At 43.7% G+C, this 15,477-nt stretch overlaps 1 protein-coding gene across 2 annotated transcripts in view; it reads right to left on the bottom strand.

Annotated features, from left to right (window-relative positions):
- PAPPA (pappalysin 1) overlaps nt 1-15,477 on the bottom strand; it is a 234,087-nt gene that overhangs the window by 201,132 nt on the left and 17,478 nt on the right. Inside the window, exons 1-2 of one of the 2 annotated variants that reach the window (XM_048822770.2) lie at nt 14,397-15,303; nt 13,201-13,785 (exon numbers count right to left, since the gene is read on the bottom strand). In XM_048822770.2, the coding sequence (XP_048678727.2) occupies nt 13,201-13,597 (397 nt within the window). In that variant the 5' untranslated portion in view covers nt 13,598-13,785; nt 14,397-15,303. Of the gene's footprint in view, nt 1-13,200; nt 13,786-14,396; nt 15,304-15,477 lie in introns of those variants that run through there. The other variant, XM_075120284.1, reaches the window with a different exon arrangement.

Raw genomic sequence — 15,477 nt, 5'->3', positions numbered from 1 at the left:
AACACTGCCGTGAGGATAGGTCTGTATTATTATCCCCATTTTACAGATAGGGAAACAGACAGATGAAGTGGATGGCCCAATGTCAGAGGTATAGCCAGGATTAAAACGCAGGACATCCCTCTACCTATCACTGGGCTCATTCCTCCACATCACTTTGTCAGGGGAGAAAAAATTACTTTTCTCCTAAAGAGCAGTTTTTACATTTTCATTCACAAACATCCTTTTCTCTACCCCAAGCCCCTCTAAATTATTAGTAGAGAAAAATCTCTGTTCTTTTCCCAAATTCATCAGCAAGGAGTCTCCATCTCCTTGTGCTCCAACCAGGTTCTTTATCTCTCTTCCTTAAAACACACTTCGCAACCCTGCCCTTTCACGATGACATCTCCAGGAAATCTTGTGCTGCTTGGAGCTTACTCTGTCACGCAGTGTCTGATAAATGCCTGAACCGTGGTGTTTCTGTATGAACTAAGCTGGAAATTCTTTAGGGCAGAGACAGCATGTTCTGAGCTCAGTGATGGCACTCAAACAACATTACAGCTGAATGGCAAATTGTGTTGATTGGCTTTTGAAGAATGTTGTGCACACAATTTACCTGTGATCACTCTGTCATGGTATACAGAAGAGCCATTAACATACGGGAGTGGGAAGAGAAATAAGCTACTGCCAGAGGGTAGTGAAGTATTGCTAAAAATTACAGAAGAGCACAAACTTCTCTAAAGGTTGGGGATCCAGGATTTCATCGCAGTCCGTTACAGAAACAAGGGTGTATTTGTATAGTTTGTATGTGGAGTTTTGCTTTAGCCCCATCTCTTGTGCTCTTTTCAGTCAAATTTCTTGTTCACTGACCAACGCTCACCCACAAATCAGCATATTTTGCCAGCGGCTTTCAAAAGACTCACCCCACAGAAACAGCACTGAAAATGCTGCTTGCCAAACAAATGAGTGACTGTCCCCCTCTAGACCATTCATTACTTTGCTTTTAATTCTGGGCCAAAAAGGCACACCACAGCAGGTCACCTTTGTGCTGCCTGGATTCTGCCTGCACTGGGAGCTGGTGTGGTTCCTAGGGCAAGTGAAAGCCGTCCCAGGGGCTTGTCTAACTTATGATAGCCTCTCCAAGCTTGCCTGTGCCCTGCTCAACAGTCTCCAGTGATTGTAGAGCTGAGTGCTACATCCGCTGCCCACCTCCACACCCCATCCGATGGAGGGTGAATGAGGGGGAAGTGTAGGGTCACGTATGCCAGCCCTTACGCTATTGGAATTCTCCCCAGAGTTGTTGTGACCCCTTTGAAGTCCCTGTACACCAACAGAATAGTTTAGAGCGGCTGGGACAGAGGCCAGAATCTAGCCTTCAGTGTTTCAAAAGGAGTCACTCCAAAATGGAGCTCCAATGGAGTGATGAGCTAGGAGTCCTGCAACCTCCACTCAACTGGACTATGTATGTGACCAAGAATTACTCACATGACTGAGGGTTGCAGGATCAGGCCTTAACTTGACAGCAGGACTATATTTACCCAAAAGATTTTAGTAGAAGATGATCCCGAATCAGAACTCCAGATTGATCCCCTTCAAACTCTGGGGATGTTTAGATATGAACCCAGACACAACCAAAAATGGCCTAGGCCCATCTTGAGAAGGGAACCAAGCCAGAACCACAAACAGTCCTAAATCGGAGAAAGTTTACATCTAGCCCCAAAAGTTGAAGCTTAGTTCTGGAGATCTCTGAAACCTTCAGGTAAATGGGATTGCAGATAAGCTCAGTCCCTGTGGTGGTGAGTGTAGTGTAAATATATTGATTGAGAAGGTAGACAGAAATGCATGATGTACATTGATGTTGAGGGACAGAATAAACCTTTGGTTAAGCATGAATTTCAGTGACCCAAAGCTGGTTGAACAGAGTTCTACATAGGCTACTACAATCTCAACAAATATCTTTTTTTTCTTTTTTGGGACCTTGAATGGTTATTGGGTTGACACATCTTTAAAAATGAATTGATGCTAGAAGCAGCTTGCTTCTCTCCTCCTTCCACATCCCGCATAAATACACTGGTAGACATACTGTCAAAGAGACATCCATAAGCAGATGCACAGTAGGAAACATCCAGTAACCTTGCTGGTTCCAAACCCCAGCCTCGGGACAAGTCTATGGCTGCCTTTCATTAACTACCTTCTGGACTTCCTCCTGGGGTTTGTGTTTGTAAACAGAAGAGGCAATATTATTACTGGATTTGGGACATTAGAGAGGGAAAACAGTTTGTGGCGAGAAGACTTGAGAGCCGAGTTTACATGTGTTTGTTGTCAGCGACACAACGGGCTTATTGTGTGAACTGTATATGGTGTGATTTTACAAGGCTAGGGGGAATACCATAGGTACATGAAGAAAATACTTCAGAAAGAAAAGCAACCCCGTGCTGTACAAATGCTTCCCACTGCATCACCAGAATGAACACACACCCTGATTAAATCATCCTCAGCAAACAGAGTCTCAGGGAGACCCCGGGGTGGGGTGGGGGGTGGGGGGAGACAGACTTTGGCACATTGTTTCCCCATTGACAATTACACCTCTAGGCTCAAAACTCTGCTACACAGGTGTAAATCTAGAGCAACTCTATTGATCTCCACTTCAATGGAGTTCTTCCAGATTTACTTTGACGTACTCAACAGCAGAATCTGGCTCCCCCTGGTTATCCTTTCCTCTGCCAAACACACATTTCAAAATCCTGTGCATAAAATACTCAGTGAACATTCAGCTTTGATTCCCAGTTTTCCATCTCTTCCCTAATGTTGCGTTCAAGAGCTAAGTTGTGTGAAGGCTCCAATTTTTGTTTTGTTTACATTGAAAATGATAATTAAACTATTGCTGGTGAAGGGTGTTGTTTTGACAACCCCAGAGACAGAGTCCTTCTGTTTATCCACAGAACACATGAATTCTACAATAAACAGTAATAATGCAACTGTCCCCTGCGTCTACCTGGGCACCTCAGTTCTAACTGGTCTGGTCTCATGGCTCATTCAATCCTTAGCTTCCCTGTTGACACTGCCTACAAAAATGCAGTTGTTCATGGGGTTGTGGACATTTGATGTAACAGTAAATCACGGAACAACCATCAGAAGGAAACACCTTTCTGTGTCTATTAACCAGACCCCTATTCAAATCGATGACAGGCAGTGAAATGCTCTAACCCACTGACAATCCCCTGAGCCATCTCTGTCTGGATTTCCAAACTGCTCACCACCCAACACGTCCCACTGTGAATAATGGGAGCTGCTGGGTGCTGAAAATCTGGCCCATAATCTGAGCTGATTTGTTTAGAATAAGGCTCATGAAATGGGTAGATGGCAAACACTTATAGCCGTTTTTTTTCTAAAAAGCTTATCAGCAAACAGATGTACTCACTGATACACAGAATAAACCAATGGTTTCCCCAAAGTATTAAACTATCCTATTTTAACTAGAGATGGGTCTGATCTGAGAAGCTTGGATTGGATCTGCACTTCTCCCAAGTTCAGGGTCTGCTCCATGTTAGAAAGAACGGCAATTAATTTGGATCTAAACATCCACGACTTTCATGGTCTTTGGATCTGAGATTTTAATTTAAAACAAACAATCTCTGTTTTTATGTTACCCATTCTCCAAACAGTGAATATGATCTACACTTCCCCCTTCCCTTTTCTCAGTTGTTGCCACCATACTAAACTAAGTGATGTTAGAAAGAACGATTTTGCACCAGTCTCCACTGGAACTGCACTGCTTACCAACAAGTATAGTAAGACCTAGTAAGATCTGAGCAGGTGCAGGGAAAAGTCCTACAGGAATTTAGAGACCTAGCCTTGACTTTAAATGAACAGAACCCAGATTATGGAGTAACATATGCTACCACTAGAGAGAGCTAAAGCTGCAGACCAGGAGACAAGACTGCTGGGTTCTATTCCTGGACCTGTCATTGACACCCGGTGACAGCACCTTTCTACCTCAGTTTCCCTGCCTGTAAAATGAGGACAATACCAACTTCACAATTGTGGAGTATATCATTGTTTGAAGAGCGCTTTGAGATCCCTGAATGATCGGGACAATGTATAGAAGTGCAGTTATTGTTATTATAAAAAAATAACTCTAGGATAATTAGGGTCAGTGAAAAATCCCCTGCATTCAAAAATAAATAAAACTGACAGTAATCAAACATATTGGCACATCTCCCTGAGTAATAATTTCCCTCAACCCTTGCTCCCTTAAATATTAAAAAAAAACCCCAAAACCTGAGTTATTTGAGTCCTTTCCTGACTCTGACTGCTTGAGCACCAAGAGAGGAGGGAAAAACAGGAAGAAATGGAGCCAGCAGCTGATGCACTTGTGTCTGGAACAGGCCTCCTCTTCTCCCAGTTGCACAGAAAACCCCTGGGAATCAGATGGAGCTGGAGGGGATGAGCAACGGGGAGGGAAATGTGTATGAGAAAGTGATCCAATGCATATATATAGAGAGAGAGAAAGAGAGAATAAATCACTGCAGTAGAACGGAAGGGCAAGAGATAAAAGAGACCTAAATCTCACTCAAGAGAAGCAGGTGAGGAAAGCCTACCAGCCCTCAGGAGTTAATTGGCCCAGGACAGATTGGGTTTCTACTCTAACACAGTAATCTTTTTGCTTTTGTGAGCTGGTACCATATCATTGTGAGCTGGTACCTAATATCGCCTCTGACTCTCCCTCAAACCACATCCCATGCTTCTCAGTTTCACTTCACCCCCATTGTTGGAAGGGTGCAGGCAATTCAAGTGACTGCTTGTTCCATATTCATATAGCAGTAGGGTGGATAGTAAATTGGGTAAGATCAATAATTCCAGGAAGACACACACATGCACTTGCCCCCACCCACCCACCATGTAGATTTCAAACAAGGAGTGGCAAATACTCTTAAGCATCAACCAAAGAGTTGTCCCTCGAGGCATATGGTGCACTACCATCATGTGGTGAAAGATGAACAGAACTTTGAAGAGCTCAAGGTTATTCAACAGATGTTTTTTACTTAGAGAGACCAGGTAGGTGAGATAATATCTTTTATTGGACCACAACTTCTGTTGGTGACAGAGACAAGCTTTCCAGCTTATGCAGAGCTTCAATAAAAGATTTTACCTCCCCCACTTTGTCTCTGTAATATCCAGGGACCAACATAGCTAAAACAACACCACATACATGGTATCTGCTGGTCAGGCAAAAGGCAAAGAGACTGAAACTCTGCCTATCAGGAAGGAAGGAAATAAGGGGGAATCAAGGACCCCAGATAGTCAGGGAAGAACCCAGAATATGATGGTCATATGAGAGGGCAGAGGGATTGATCAGGAAAGTTACACACTTACATCATCCAGCAGACCTGAAAATTGGATCGTGTATTTTGAATAAATACTTATTTTAACCATGAAAAAAATAGCTTGGAAGAGACAGAGGCCATAATGGGATTTGGATTACAACAAAAACCACTTCTTCCTCTCGCCAATTATTCTGATGTTGAGGGCTTTGTGATTTTCTCCTTCTAGTCCAGCTCCTATATGCAAGATAGGGCAGGAAACCAATGGATGTTAACTCTCCTGCAGAGATGCAGAAGGGGAACAAGACACAAAAGGTTCTCTTTACAATCCTTGTGCCTGATCTAAAGCCCACTGATATCAATCTTCCTGTCTTTCCTTTGACTTCAGGTCTCTCATGACAGATCCTCAGCTGGTGTAAACAGAAGTCAATGGAGCTATAGTAATTTGCACCATTTAAGCATCTGGCCGATCATATTTATACACTTTGACAATCTTGATGATAGAATTTGTGTCTATAGGATCAGGGTCAGTCAACCTTATTGAGATGGAGCAGTAGTTTACTCGGCGAGAAGTTCGATTACGATCAACCTGAATAAGCGTGGCAGAATCAGTGATTCTGGGAACCGTCTCAAGCTTCTCTCTCGTTTTCTTTTCATCCTTTGGGCTAACCCTCATTTTTCCCCCCCACTGCTTTTACACTCTTCACAGATTTTCCTCCCAATGGGCCATTGTAATAATGCCTTCTTTTATGTATGGCTTTGTGGAGCTTGAAATGTATATCAAACACATGCATTAAATGAAACCCACGGAGTTTACAGGATCCTTCACTTGTGTCAAACAATTTAGAAGAATAAACAAGCTTTCTTTCCTTTATGACTGGAGTTTAAATGCTCTATTGATCCGAGAAAAATCAAAAGGGCTTTGGGAATTGTGTGTGTGTGTGTGTGTAAGAGAAAGAGAGAAGAATAGAAGGGGGTTAAAGGTGAGCAGGAATTAATAGAATAGCCAGGAATTTTTTCCCCACCTACAGAAAGCTGTGATAAAAATAAAGAAATTCACATCTCATTTACACCAATGTAAGGGAATTACTACAGATTTACACTGGCATCAGTTCAGAATCAGGCTGTGACATTTATTTTTAGATGTTACACTTGTAAAAAAACAAACACTGGAGCAGTCTTCATTCATTGTCCCAAACAAAGCAGTAACAAACCTGTAGTGTGCAGGGCCATGGCTGTAAAATACTGCAGTATTTTTTTTTAATACGTAGAATAGAAGGGTTGTTATTTCCAGGCTAGTATTTAGTAGAAAAGATGGAAATGAAAGACATACAATGCTACATGGAGCATTGCTTCAGGACTATTTGGGATATAATGAGCGATTTCAGGAAGAAAAGACATTATTCATATTATTGATTTGTATTACAGTGGTGTCTAGAGGCCGTACCAAAGAACAGAACTTATTGTGCCAGGCTTTGGACAAATCCATGACAAAGACTGCCACAAAGAGCTTACAATCTCTATAGAGAAGACAGACAAAGGGGCAGGAGAAAGAAAATAATATCCCCATTTCACAGATAGAGACTAAGTGACTCCCTTATACACGAAACTCTCCCAGGGTCCTTCTGCCTATATGGGCCTGCCAGCCCTTGTCCCTGCAGCTCACTTTCTGCAGACCTCCCTCTCTCAGGGTATGCCTACAAAGCAAAAGCTGTGCACTAGCGAGCTTGAATCCAGTTAGAGTGGGTAACAGCAGTGATGACAGCGCGGCTTGGGCTTCAGAGCAGGAGTAACAGCCTAGCATGGCCCCACGAAGTCACGGGACCTCCTTGTCAACCTCCTCCTAGCCCTGGCCAAAATGGCTATCTACAAACCAGGGAGAGGAGGTTGGCCTACGGAGTCTCCTGTGACTGTGGGGCCTATTTCTGCTCCTCTGGCCGCTCACGCATCCGGACGGAGTTCCTCTGGGCGGCGTCCGCTGGCTCCCTTGACACCTTCGAGGAGCAGTGGGCGCTGTCTGGGGTTCTCTGCTCGGTGTCCCCGTCCGGTTCCCTTCATTTAGCTCCATGACCTCACTCCTGTCCCTGTTTTATCTTTAGTTGCCCCGCATACTCACTTGGAATCCCGGACCTGTGGATACTCCCCTTAGGCTGGGGGGAGGTCCTTTAGTAGTGGGCGGGCTTCCGCTTCCTGGATCCCAATAGGATAGACCCTGGGCATGTATTTGGCTCACTAGCCTCCTCGAAATCCGGCATTGTGCTCTCTTCACTGCTCTTGTTACCCATGCTAGCTGGATTCAAGCTAGCTCAGGTAAGCTTGCCTAAGCACAGCATTTGCTGTGTCGATGTACTCTGAGCCACAGGCTTGCCTTACGGAGTGTAGTCCTGTCACAAACTCTGGGTACAAATCCTATACGGGACTTGAGGGAATCAGCTCACCCTGTGACAAACCTCAGCATTTGGGAGCCTTAATTTACCACCCTTTACATATGCACAGCCCTCCCTCCCCTCCACTCATGCACCACCATGACCACCGTTCCTCCTTTATTTACAATTACTCTATTTATTAGCAAAGCCAGAATTGTAGACTCTTTCCTAAACTGCTCTCCTGAATATGGTGGTCTGACCGCTTGAGTAGCCAGCAGAACCCAAACGTCAGGACCTTTAAATACTCTCTGGGTTCTAGAACTGAAAGCCTTCTCAAGCTTTGGCAAACTTTCCTCCCTTCCCCGGTTCTACCTTGCCTCCACTAGGGGAGGTGAGAGACAGGTGGAGGGGAAAAAGTATTTTAACCCCCCCATGGCTTTCCCCCCAAACAAGTATGAGGTTTTGCAACTCCCCACCCCAATGTTGCTGTCTTCTCCCATCCCCCGTCCCTATTTCTGCTCTCAAAATGAAATAAATCACAAAAGCACCGAAGTGTTGCTAAAATGACAAGCCATCAGTGGCTATTTTGAAATGAGTAAGTAATCCTAATCTCAGTGGCCAGATATCCATGGCACAAAACTGCCACCAAAATTGGCACTACTGATTTGAACCCTTGAGCCGAATGGCCAAAAATACAGTGCACTATGGAGTCAGACCAATTTATCCTCTCACCCCACAGGTGGTTGATTCAGGTCAGGGTTTAGCAGCATTGGCAGAGCATCTTGGTGGAAGACTGTGTTACCACTGCTTACCAGGCTGCACCTATTATGCAGATAAACAGAAAAAAACACAGTATATTGGTGCCCTACCCAGCCCTTTCTGTTTTATTCCTTATACCATGCCCATCACCTTGGTATCAGAGCCCCTTCCAGCAATGCAGTAAGTGATGGGACTAACACGTGTCACACATGGTTCTTTCTTTCTATGGTAATAAAAAAAACAGAGATTTGATTTTTAAAAAAAAACCCAATTACAAATCCATGCAAGTGAAAGACTGCAGGCTGTTGAAGAACAAAAGATGTGGCGTTATCTGTCCGTTTTGGTACTACATTACCTACCTATCTGCTTCGTATGGGGGGCTATCAAGCGTAGCATCTGTGCAGAAGCAGTCACTCAGCTGAAAGTGCACCTGCTATAAAATCGGCTGGCTGGAAAAGCACCACCATTTCACCCCACTCATGGAGTCCAGTGAAAGTGGATCAATCTGAGAGCAGATTAATAATTATAGGAGGAAATTCCATGGATATGAAACTGCTTGTCAACCTGCTCTGATGCCGCTGTTTGAACGCCGGAGAGCTACTGTGTATCCCTTGTGTACCTTCAGATTAACCCATTTGTTGAAACCCTGCTGGAGGCATTTCTCAAATGGCTTACGGCACACTGAGGCTGTGACTTTAAAAGAGCTCCACTGTGCACTGATTTTGGCATTTCTTTCCCCTTGGATTCTGCTGCAGTTGTGTGTTCACCAAAGAGGGAAGCTGGGAAAACACAGGCACTCCCTTACATATGAAGCGCTATTAACTTGGGATCATGCTCTCTGTTGGCAGCCAGAGGGATAGAGACAGAGAGAGAGAGAGAGAGAGAGAGAGAGTGTATGTGAGTGAAGGGGAAAAAAAGAAAACAAAACACAAATAACTTTTACTCTTCAGAGCAGGCACGCCTTTTTACTCCAGCTCCCACGTCTGATCATTCACACAATCCTCTCAGCTCCTACCTCTTAAAGAGTCAACGTCACACTGCTAGCAAGATACAGGTCATCCAACTCTTGAGCTTTCTACCAACAACACACACGCAGGAACAAGCCAGGAGGAGCCCATTTCTTAGCAATTCTCAGGGTGGAAATGTATTTCCATTGTAGAACTGGACTATCTTTGAGTCCAACAGAAGCAGGGTCAACTGCGCATTGCAGTCTATGTATTGTGTTGATTTTAGGTAATCCAACCGGATTAACGGTCACCCCGGTTTAACCTGGTTAAATTAACTCCTTCGTTTATGCACGAGAAATACATCCCGTCGTCGAAAGGGTTGCATTAGAGATTATTGCAGCCTTTGAAAGCAATCATAAAGCATTGTTTGAGCATGTGTGTGTGAATGTGTTTGTGATGCAGGATGTGGGGGAGGGGGTGTCTCTGCAACCGCTGTGCGACCTGACTGTGTGGTGTTTGTGAGGTCACCTGTGCTGCATGTGTGTATGCTGTATGGGCTGGCGTAGCGAAGGGATATTCCATGCTCTGAGTCTATCTCTGGGCAATTGAGGCTGGGGTTTTGCACCGCACATATTCGTGGGTCAAACTGCAATTTTCTCCACGGCTTTGCTTCGCAAAATGCCAGAACTGATATCCATGAATCCAAGCAGGGCAGAAATAACATCGCTGCAAAGCAGTCTGAAAATCAGCAGACTCTGGTACCAAGGGCCACCTACCATCAGAGACGGGGGTGAGAGGAGGTGGCTCAAAGTGATGACTAACCAGTATAGTAGCTCTATAAAATTAGGCATTCATAAAAATAAATTGAATATAGCAGCAAAGGGTGACACAAGGAAATTTGGCTTCTGAGCAGCACGGAAGCTCCCTTTAGCCTGAAATACAGAAGCTCCTTATCTCTCAGGGCTCACTTGGAGAAACTGATGGCAACCTGGCTTCTACCTGAGATCTAGAATGAATGAATTCAGTGCACATCCAATCTCCCCTATGGGCACGTTATTGACTGTGGCCTGCAAATGGAGCAATGAATATTTTAAGATCCAGGATTGAACCAGTGGGGTGCGGGGGGAACGGGGGAGGGGGGGCGAAGAGAGAGAAGAGAAGGTTTGGTGAGGGAGGGCAGAGGAAGTGATAGGAAGGATACTAAAGAAAATGAGAGGTTTCGTTTCACTAAGGTAATATTCTGCCCTTATTTACGTCCTGTGCAACCCCACTGACTCCCTCTCCTCCCCACAACATATCAGTGGTAAAGACAAGAATAGACTGAAGGGGCCAAGACTGCCACTTATACCAGCAGTGAATTTGGCCCCATCTCTGCTCCCGTTTTAGTGGCTAGACAGACTACTGACTTCCATGGGGTCACACCAATGTGACTCGTAGGGCAGAATCAGAGTCCTAAATCTGTCACATCCAAAACGAGTGAAAATGAGAAAGCCAAGTTTCTGGGCACCTGGAACCCTTGATTTCCTCATTCAGGGAAGAGTCTAATCTCTCCCTAAGCTTGCTGCAGGTCTGGGAGACCGTTAGTGTGTGGAGGATACTCCAGGCGAGTTCCTCCTTGGATCTATTCCAGGTGTTTACACACACAGCCAAACCTGGCTCCTCTTCGGGGGGGGGGGGGGAGTTTAAAAAAAAAAGAGTCAGCATTCTCTGGAGTAAAGCTACAAGCTTTATGGTTCTAAACTGGGGCATTTCTTTTCTAGTGGAAGGTCATTTCCGTGCATAAAACAGGTCAGGTGTTTTATACAAGCAAGAACTTAACCTCCCCTATCCAATTAAAATATTTTACTTTACTACGAACAATCTTTGTGCGTGTGTGTATCTAGCTCCCTCATCATGTGGATTACACATTCTTGTGAAACAGTGCTTCCGGGGTTTGATTAAATAAATGTATGTATTTGCTTTGCATTTTCATTGACAATATCAGTGTAAACCTAGACTCTGTCTTTCTCCACTTGAAAGGGAAGCAATTTCAGACCTACTGTTGTAAATCAAGATTAGGAATAAGGGAGGAGGGGGAATAATAAATAATGGGGAATGGTGATAATCTAATCTTTTCCTTGCCTGAGATCACTCATCTCTCCTTCGTAGTTGGACTCCAGCTTTTTTCCTTACCATAGGCAGAAGGAAATACAATCTATGCTCAGGTTTCAGAGTAACAGCCGTGTTAGTCTGTCTTTGCGAAAAGAAAAGGAGTACTTGTGGCACCTTAGAGACTAACCAATTTATTTGAGCATGAGCTTTCGTGAGCTACAGCGCTCAATGTCTCATACTCTGACAAACGCACCGCATTCACCTCCTTAAAAGTGAACACAACAGCTGGGCACAGGGGAAAATTAAAGCAATTTGCTGCCGAGTCTGCTTTGTTTTTGTTTTTTTCCTGAGAAGGAAGAGACTTTCTTGAGTGACAACAATCCCATAGGTCAAGTATAGTGCAGTCAAGAGAAAGGAAATAAAAGAATGGAATGTGGCAGGGGAGCAGGAGGAAAGCAGCCCTAAAGGCTGATCAGTGACTATATCAAGAAGAAGAAAAGCATCCGCTGGTCTCTTGTAGGAAATGACTCTAGTTAAAGGGGAAGGGAAAACCCTCACTGTCTCTTTAAGGCATCCTACGACATGGAAAAATTGTACTTTCAGGGAATCTCCTTGCCAAAAGAACTATAAAATATGTCCTCCTCTCTGCCCCCCCCATCCCGTGTCTCCTCCCCTGTTTGGTTTTGTTTTGTTTAAAGGGCATTTCCATTTTCTACAGCTTCCTTCAGAGCAAAGATGAATGTTTCAGCGATTATGAGTGTTTATAAACCTACTTTGTCAAAAGTATCCAATTTTATGGCAGCTTCACCGCACTTTAGCACTAAAGCAGAGGGAGGGAGGGGGAAAGAAAAAGAACACAAATCCCTGATGGGCTCATAAGTTTTAAATAAGAAAAGTGCAATACTCCTCATTATTGTCATGATCGGACAGCTTAGCTCAATAACTGGTCTCAGCGCTAAACAATTTCATAGGGCAATTTGACCTTACAATTATGTGTGTTACACTTGTGATTTCGAAGGGGAGAAAAAAAATACTAAAAACATCCTCTAGATGCTGTGCCAGTCAAGTACTAGCTGAGTGTTGAGGGGCTGGGAACTTTATGAACTAAATTTGACTACTGAGGCTTCACAATAGCCAAAAGTTCCTTTACAGCTTTTTGGAACCACATGCTAACCTAGTGTCTGAAAAGGTAACAGCGGAAATAAACGGAAAAGCTAATAAAATCCAAGGAAATCAAATAGGATCCTCACATGCACATCCCCACACAAACAAATTATATATGCATGAATTGTGCACACACACACACACGCACACACACTTCCTACAGTTCTATTTTTCCTTATCAAATTAAATTAGAAACGTATAGAAAGTACTCGCCTTCCCATTTGTACATTGATTTAAAAATAAAGAGGCTATTTGGAATAATGCCATCGCTACTGGCAAAAGTTTACTTAACTGTATATATATATGTATACACACACACATACATACACTTTTAGACAGTTTGCTGAGTTTCTAGTTCATCAAATGTAGAGATATCTCTAATAAACACACAAACGTGTATACATACATCAGTACATGTATATGTATACGGAGGTACATACACACACACGTATATATATACACACACATTTAAATATACGTTCACACATTATACACACACGCGTGCCTACAATCGGCTGTTCTGCAGACGTGTGAAATATAAAAGGGATGCTACAGGCACAGGGAACTACCTACCTGCAATGACAGCTGGTGATCTCTGTCCTCCTTCAGCTCTCAGCCACACTTGCAAAGTGAAGGCATCTCTGGGCAGCTCAATATCTGCTTTCAGCCGCAGCTGATCACCTTGTCCACTGAAATAGAGCGCCCTGCTTGGGGTAAGGGAATCCTCTTCGCCCTTTACCTCCCGCTGTTGCCTCCTGCGGGGGACAGGCAGAGGCTCCAGACGAGCAGTGGAACGCCTGCCTCGGGCTAGCCTGGTGGCACAGGTGCCCGGGGCGGTGTAGCGGCTCTGGCGGGTGTGCCTGGTGTCCCTCCTTGCCCTGCGGGAGCGCTCGTCCATCCCACATTCGGGTCCACTGGCTACGGCTGTACAAAGAAGCGCAAGAGGCAGCAGCAAACTCCAGAGCTGCATTTCCAATCTTCCCCCCCCTTCTCCCCTGCAAATCCTCCCGATCTGCCAGCTTTGGGCTCCTCCTTGCCTTGACTTTCTTCTCCTGTTCACCCTTCTTGGGTATTTGCTCTTTTTATAACCCTTCTCAGTTTCTTTTTCTTTTCTTTTTTTCTTCCTTTCTTTCTTTCCTGGTTGTAGATTTTTTTTCCCTTTTAAAATAAAATAAAACAAAAAAACAAAAACAAAACTCCTCCTGGGTTAAAATGTATTTCTCTGTTCTTCCTACTCTATCTGTCTTCTTCTTCTCTATTCCTCCACAGCTGGAATTCCTCTCTCTCTTCTTTTCTCTGCTGGATTTTGCTCCCTTTATTTTTTTCTTCTTAAAAAAACAAAAAAACAAAAAAACCCAGCTTTCTCCAAGACACAGACCCACTGATTTCCCTCCCCCCCAAAAGATGCTCTAATCTATTTATTTTTTGGCTCCTTTATAACATAAGCCACAACCCCCTCCTTCCCCCCCCCAACCTCTCCCCCCTCCCTTCTTCTCTACAAAATGAAAGAAAAGAGAAAAAGCCCCTCAGAAGATGAGTAAACAAGAATATGCTAATCTACTCAAGGGTGCTCCACCTTCCCAATTGAATGATTCCCATTAAAACTGCAGGGATCATGACTAATCAATCAGCTTGAAGGGGCAGATAGCTCCAGAGTCTCAAACACTTTTGCTGATTTCTTCCCCCCCCCTCCTTCCCTTCTGTTCTTTTCCCTCCCCTCTTTCCTCTTTTATTTATTTTTTTAAAGAGGGCAATTAATGTGAAGGTACCAATGTGATAAAAATCCTGCACCCCTTTCTGCAATCTCCCCAGCTTTCCTCCTCAGTCCAGCCCAAAACACACATTCCTATGTTTTCTCTTGGCAAAAGAGTAAGCTATTTCTCCTCTCAGGCTCCCCTTTGCACTTTGCTGGTAAACCTCATGCTCCTCTGCAGCACATAAAGAGTCTTGAAACTTGATTCTCAGATTTTTTTAAAAAATTGCTTGCTTTCTTTCTCTTTTTCACTCTCTCTCTCTAATTCTTTCTTTCCCTCTTACTATTTTCTTAAAGTTATGCAATCAGCCAGGCTCCCCCTTTTGTGGTCCCCCTCAGTGCAGTTGTGTGCAGCTAATCCAAATGTTGCATCAAAGGTCCCCATCCGATCATCAGGAGCAAAAAGGAGTGAAGCTGTTTGAAGAGCATTTGCTTTCCAGAAGCTGTAGCAGCAGAGCAGGGTTTGCCTTTTGAATGCTCCCAAAGACTCTTGGTTTGGGTTTTTTTTTTAAATAATAAAAATTATTAATTTTATTTTTGATTGATTAAAAAAATCCTCTCTCAATTGGCTGATTTTTCAAATCTAAGGAATTCAGCTCCTCTGGTTTCCTTGGCTTAGTTGTAGCCAGGTAAGATTCTGGCTGCTTGCTGGTTTGTGGATCTCTGTTTCTGAGCTGGGACGTTTTTTTCTTTTCTTTTTTTTTCCCCTCTTTTCTTTTTTTTTTTTAAATATATATATAGTCACTCTTGAAAGATCTCAAAAGCTCCCCCTGATGGCAACAAAAAGGATTTTTTTAAGTACTTAAGTGGAAATGAGTTAGAGTAGTACATTATAAATCCATAGGCTACTATTCCATTCACAAAAAGTATGCTACAGCCTGGTTACCTCCCACTACATTAACTCACAAACCCAACAACTCTCACTAACCTCCCCCAAAATACTAGCGGCCTTGTTCTTCTGCAAACATTTAAAACAGAGTCGCTGCAGTGAAATCTCCAATTATTATGACCTCGTTGCTTCGACATATTATACTACTAGTATAAGAAGAAGTTTCACGATAGATGATTACATCTAGAATACACATGTAAAAAGTAAC

The sequence above is a fragment of the Caretta caretta genome, chromosome 16, assembly GCF_965140235.1.
Source record: "Caretta caretta isolate rCarCar2 chromosome 16, rCarCar1.hap1, whole genome shotgun sequence".
NCBI lineage: Eukaryota > Metazoa > Chordata > Testudines > Cheloniidae > Caretta > Caretta caretta.
This window is presented reverse-complemented; position numbering and strand designations above follow the sequence as displayed.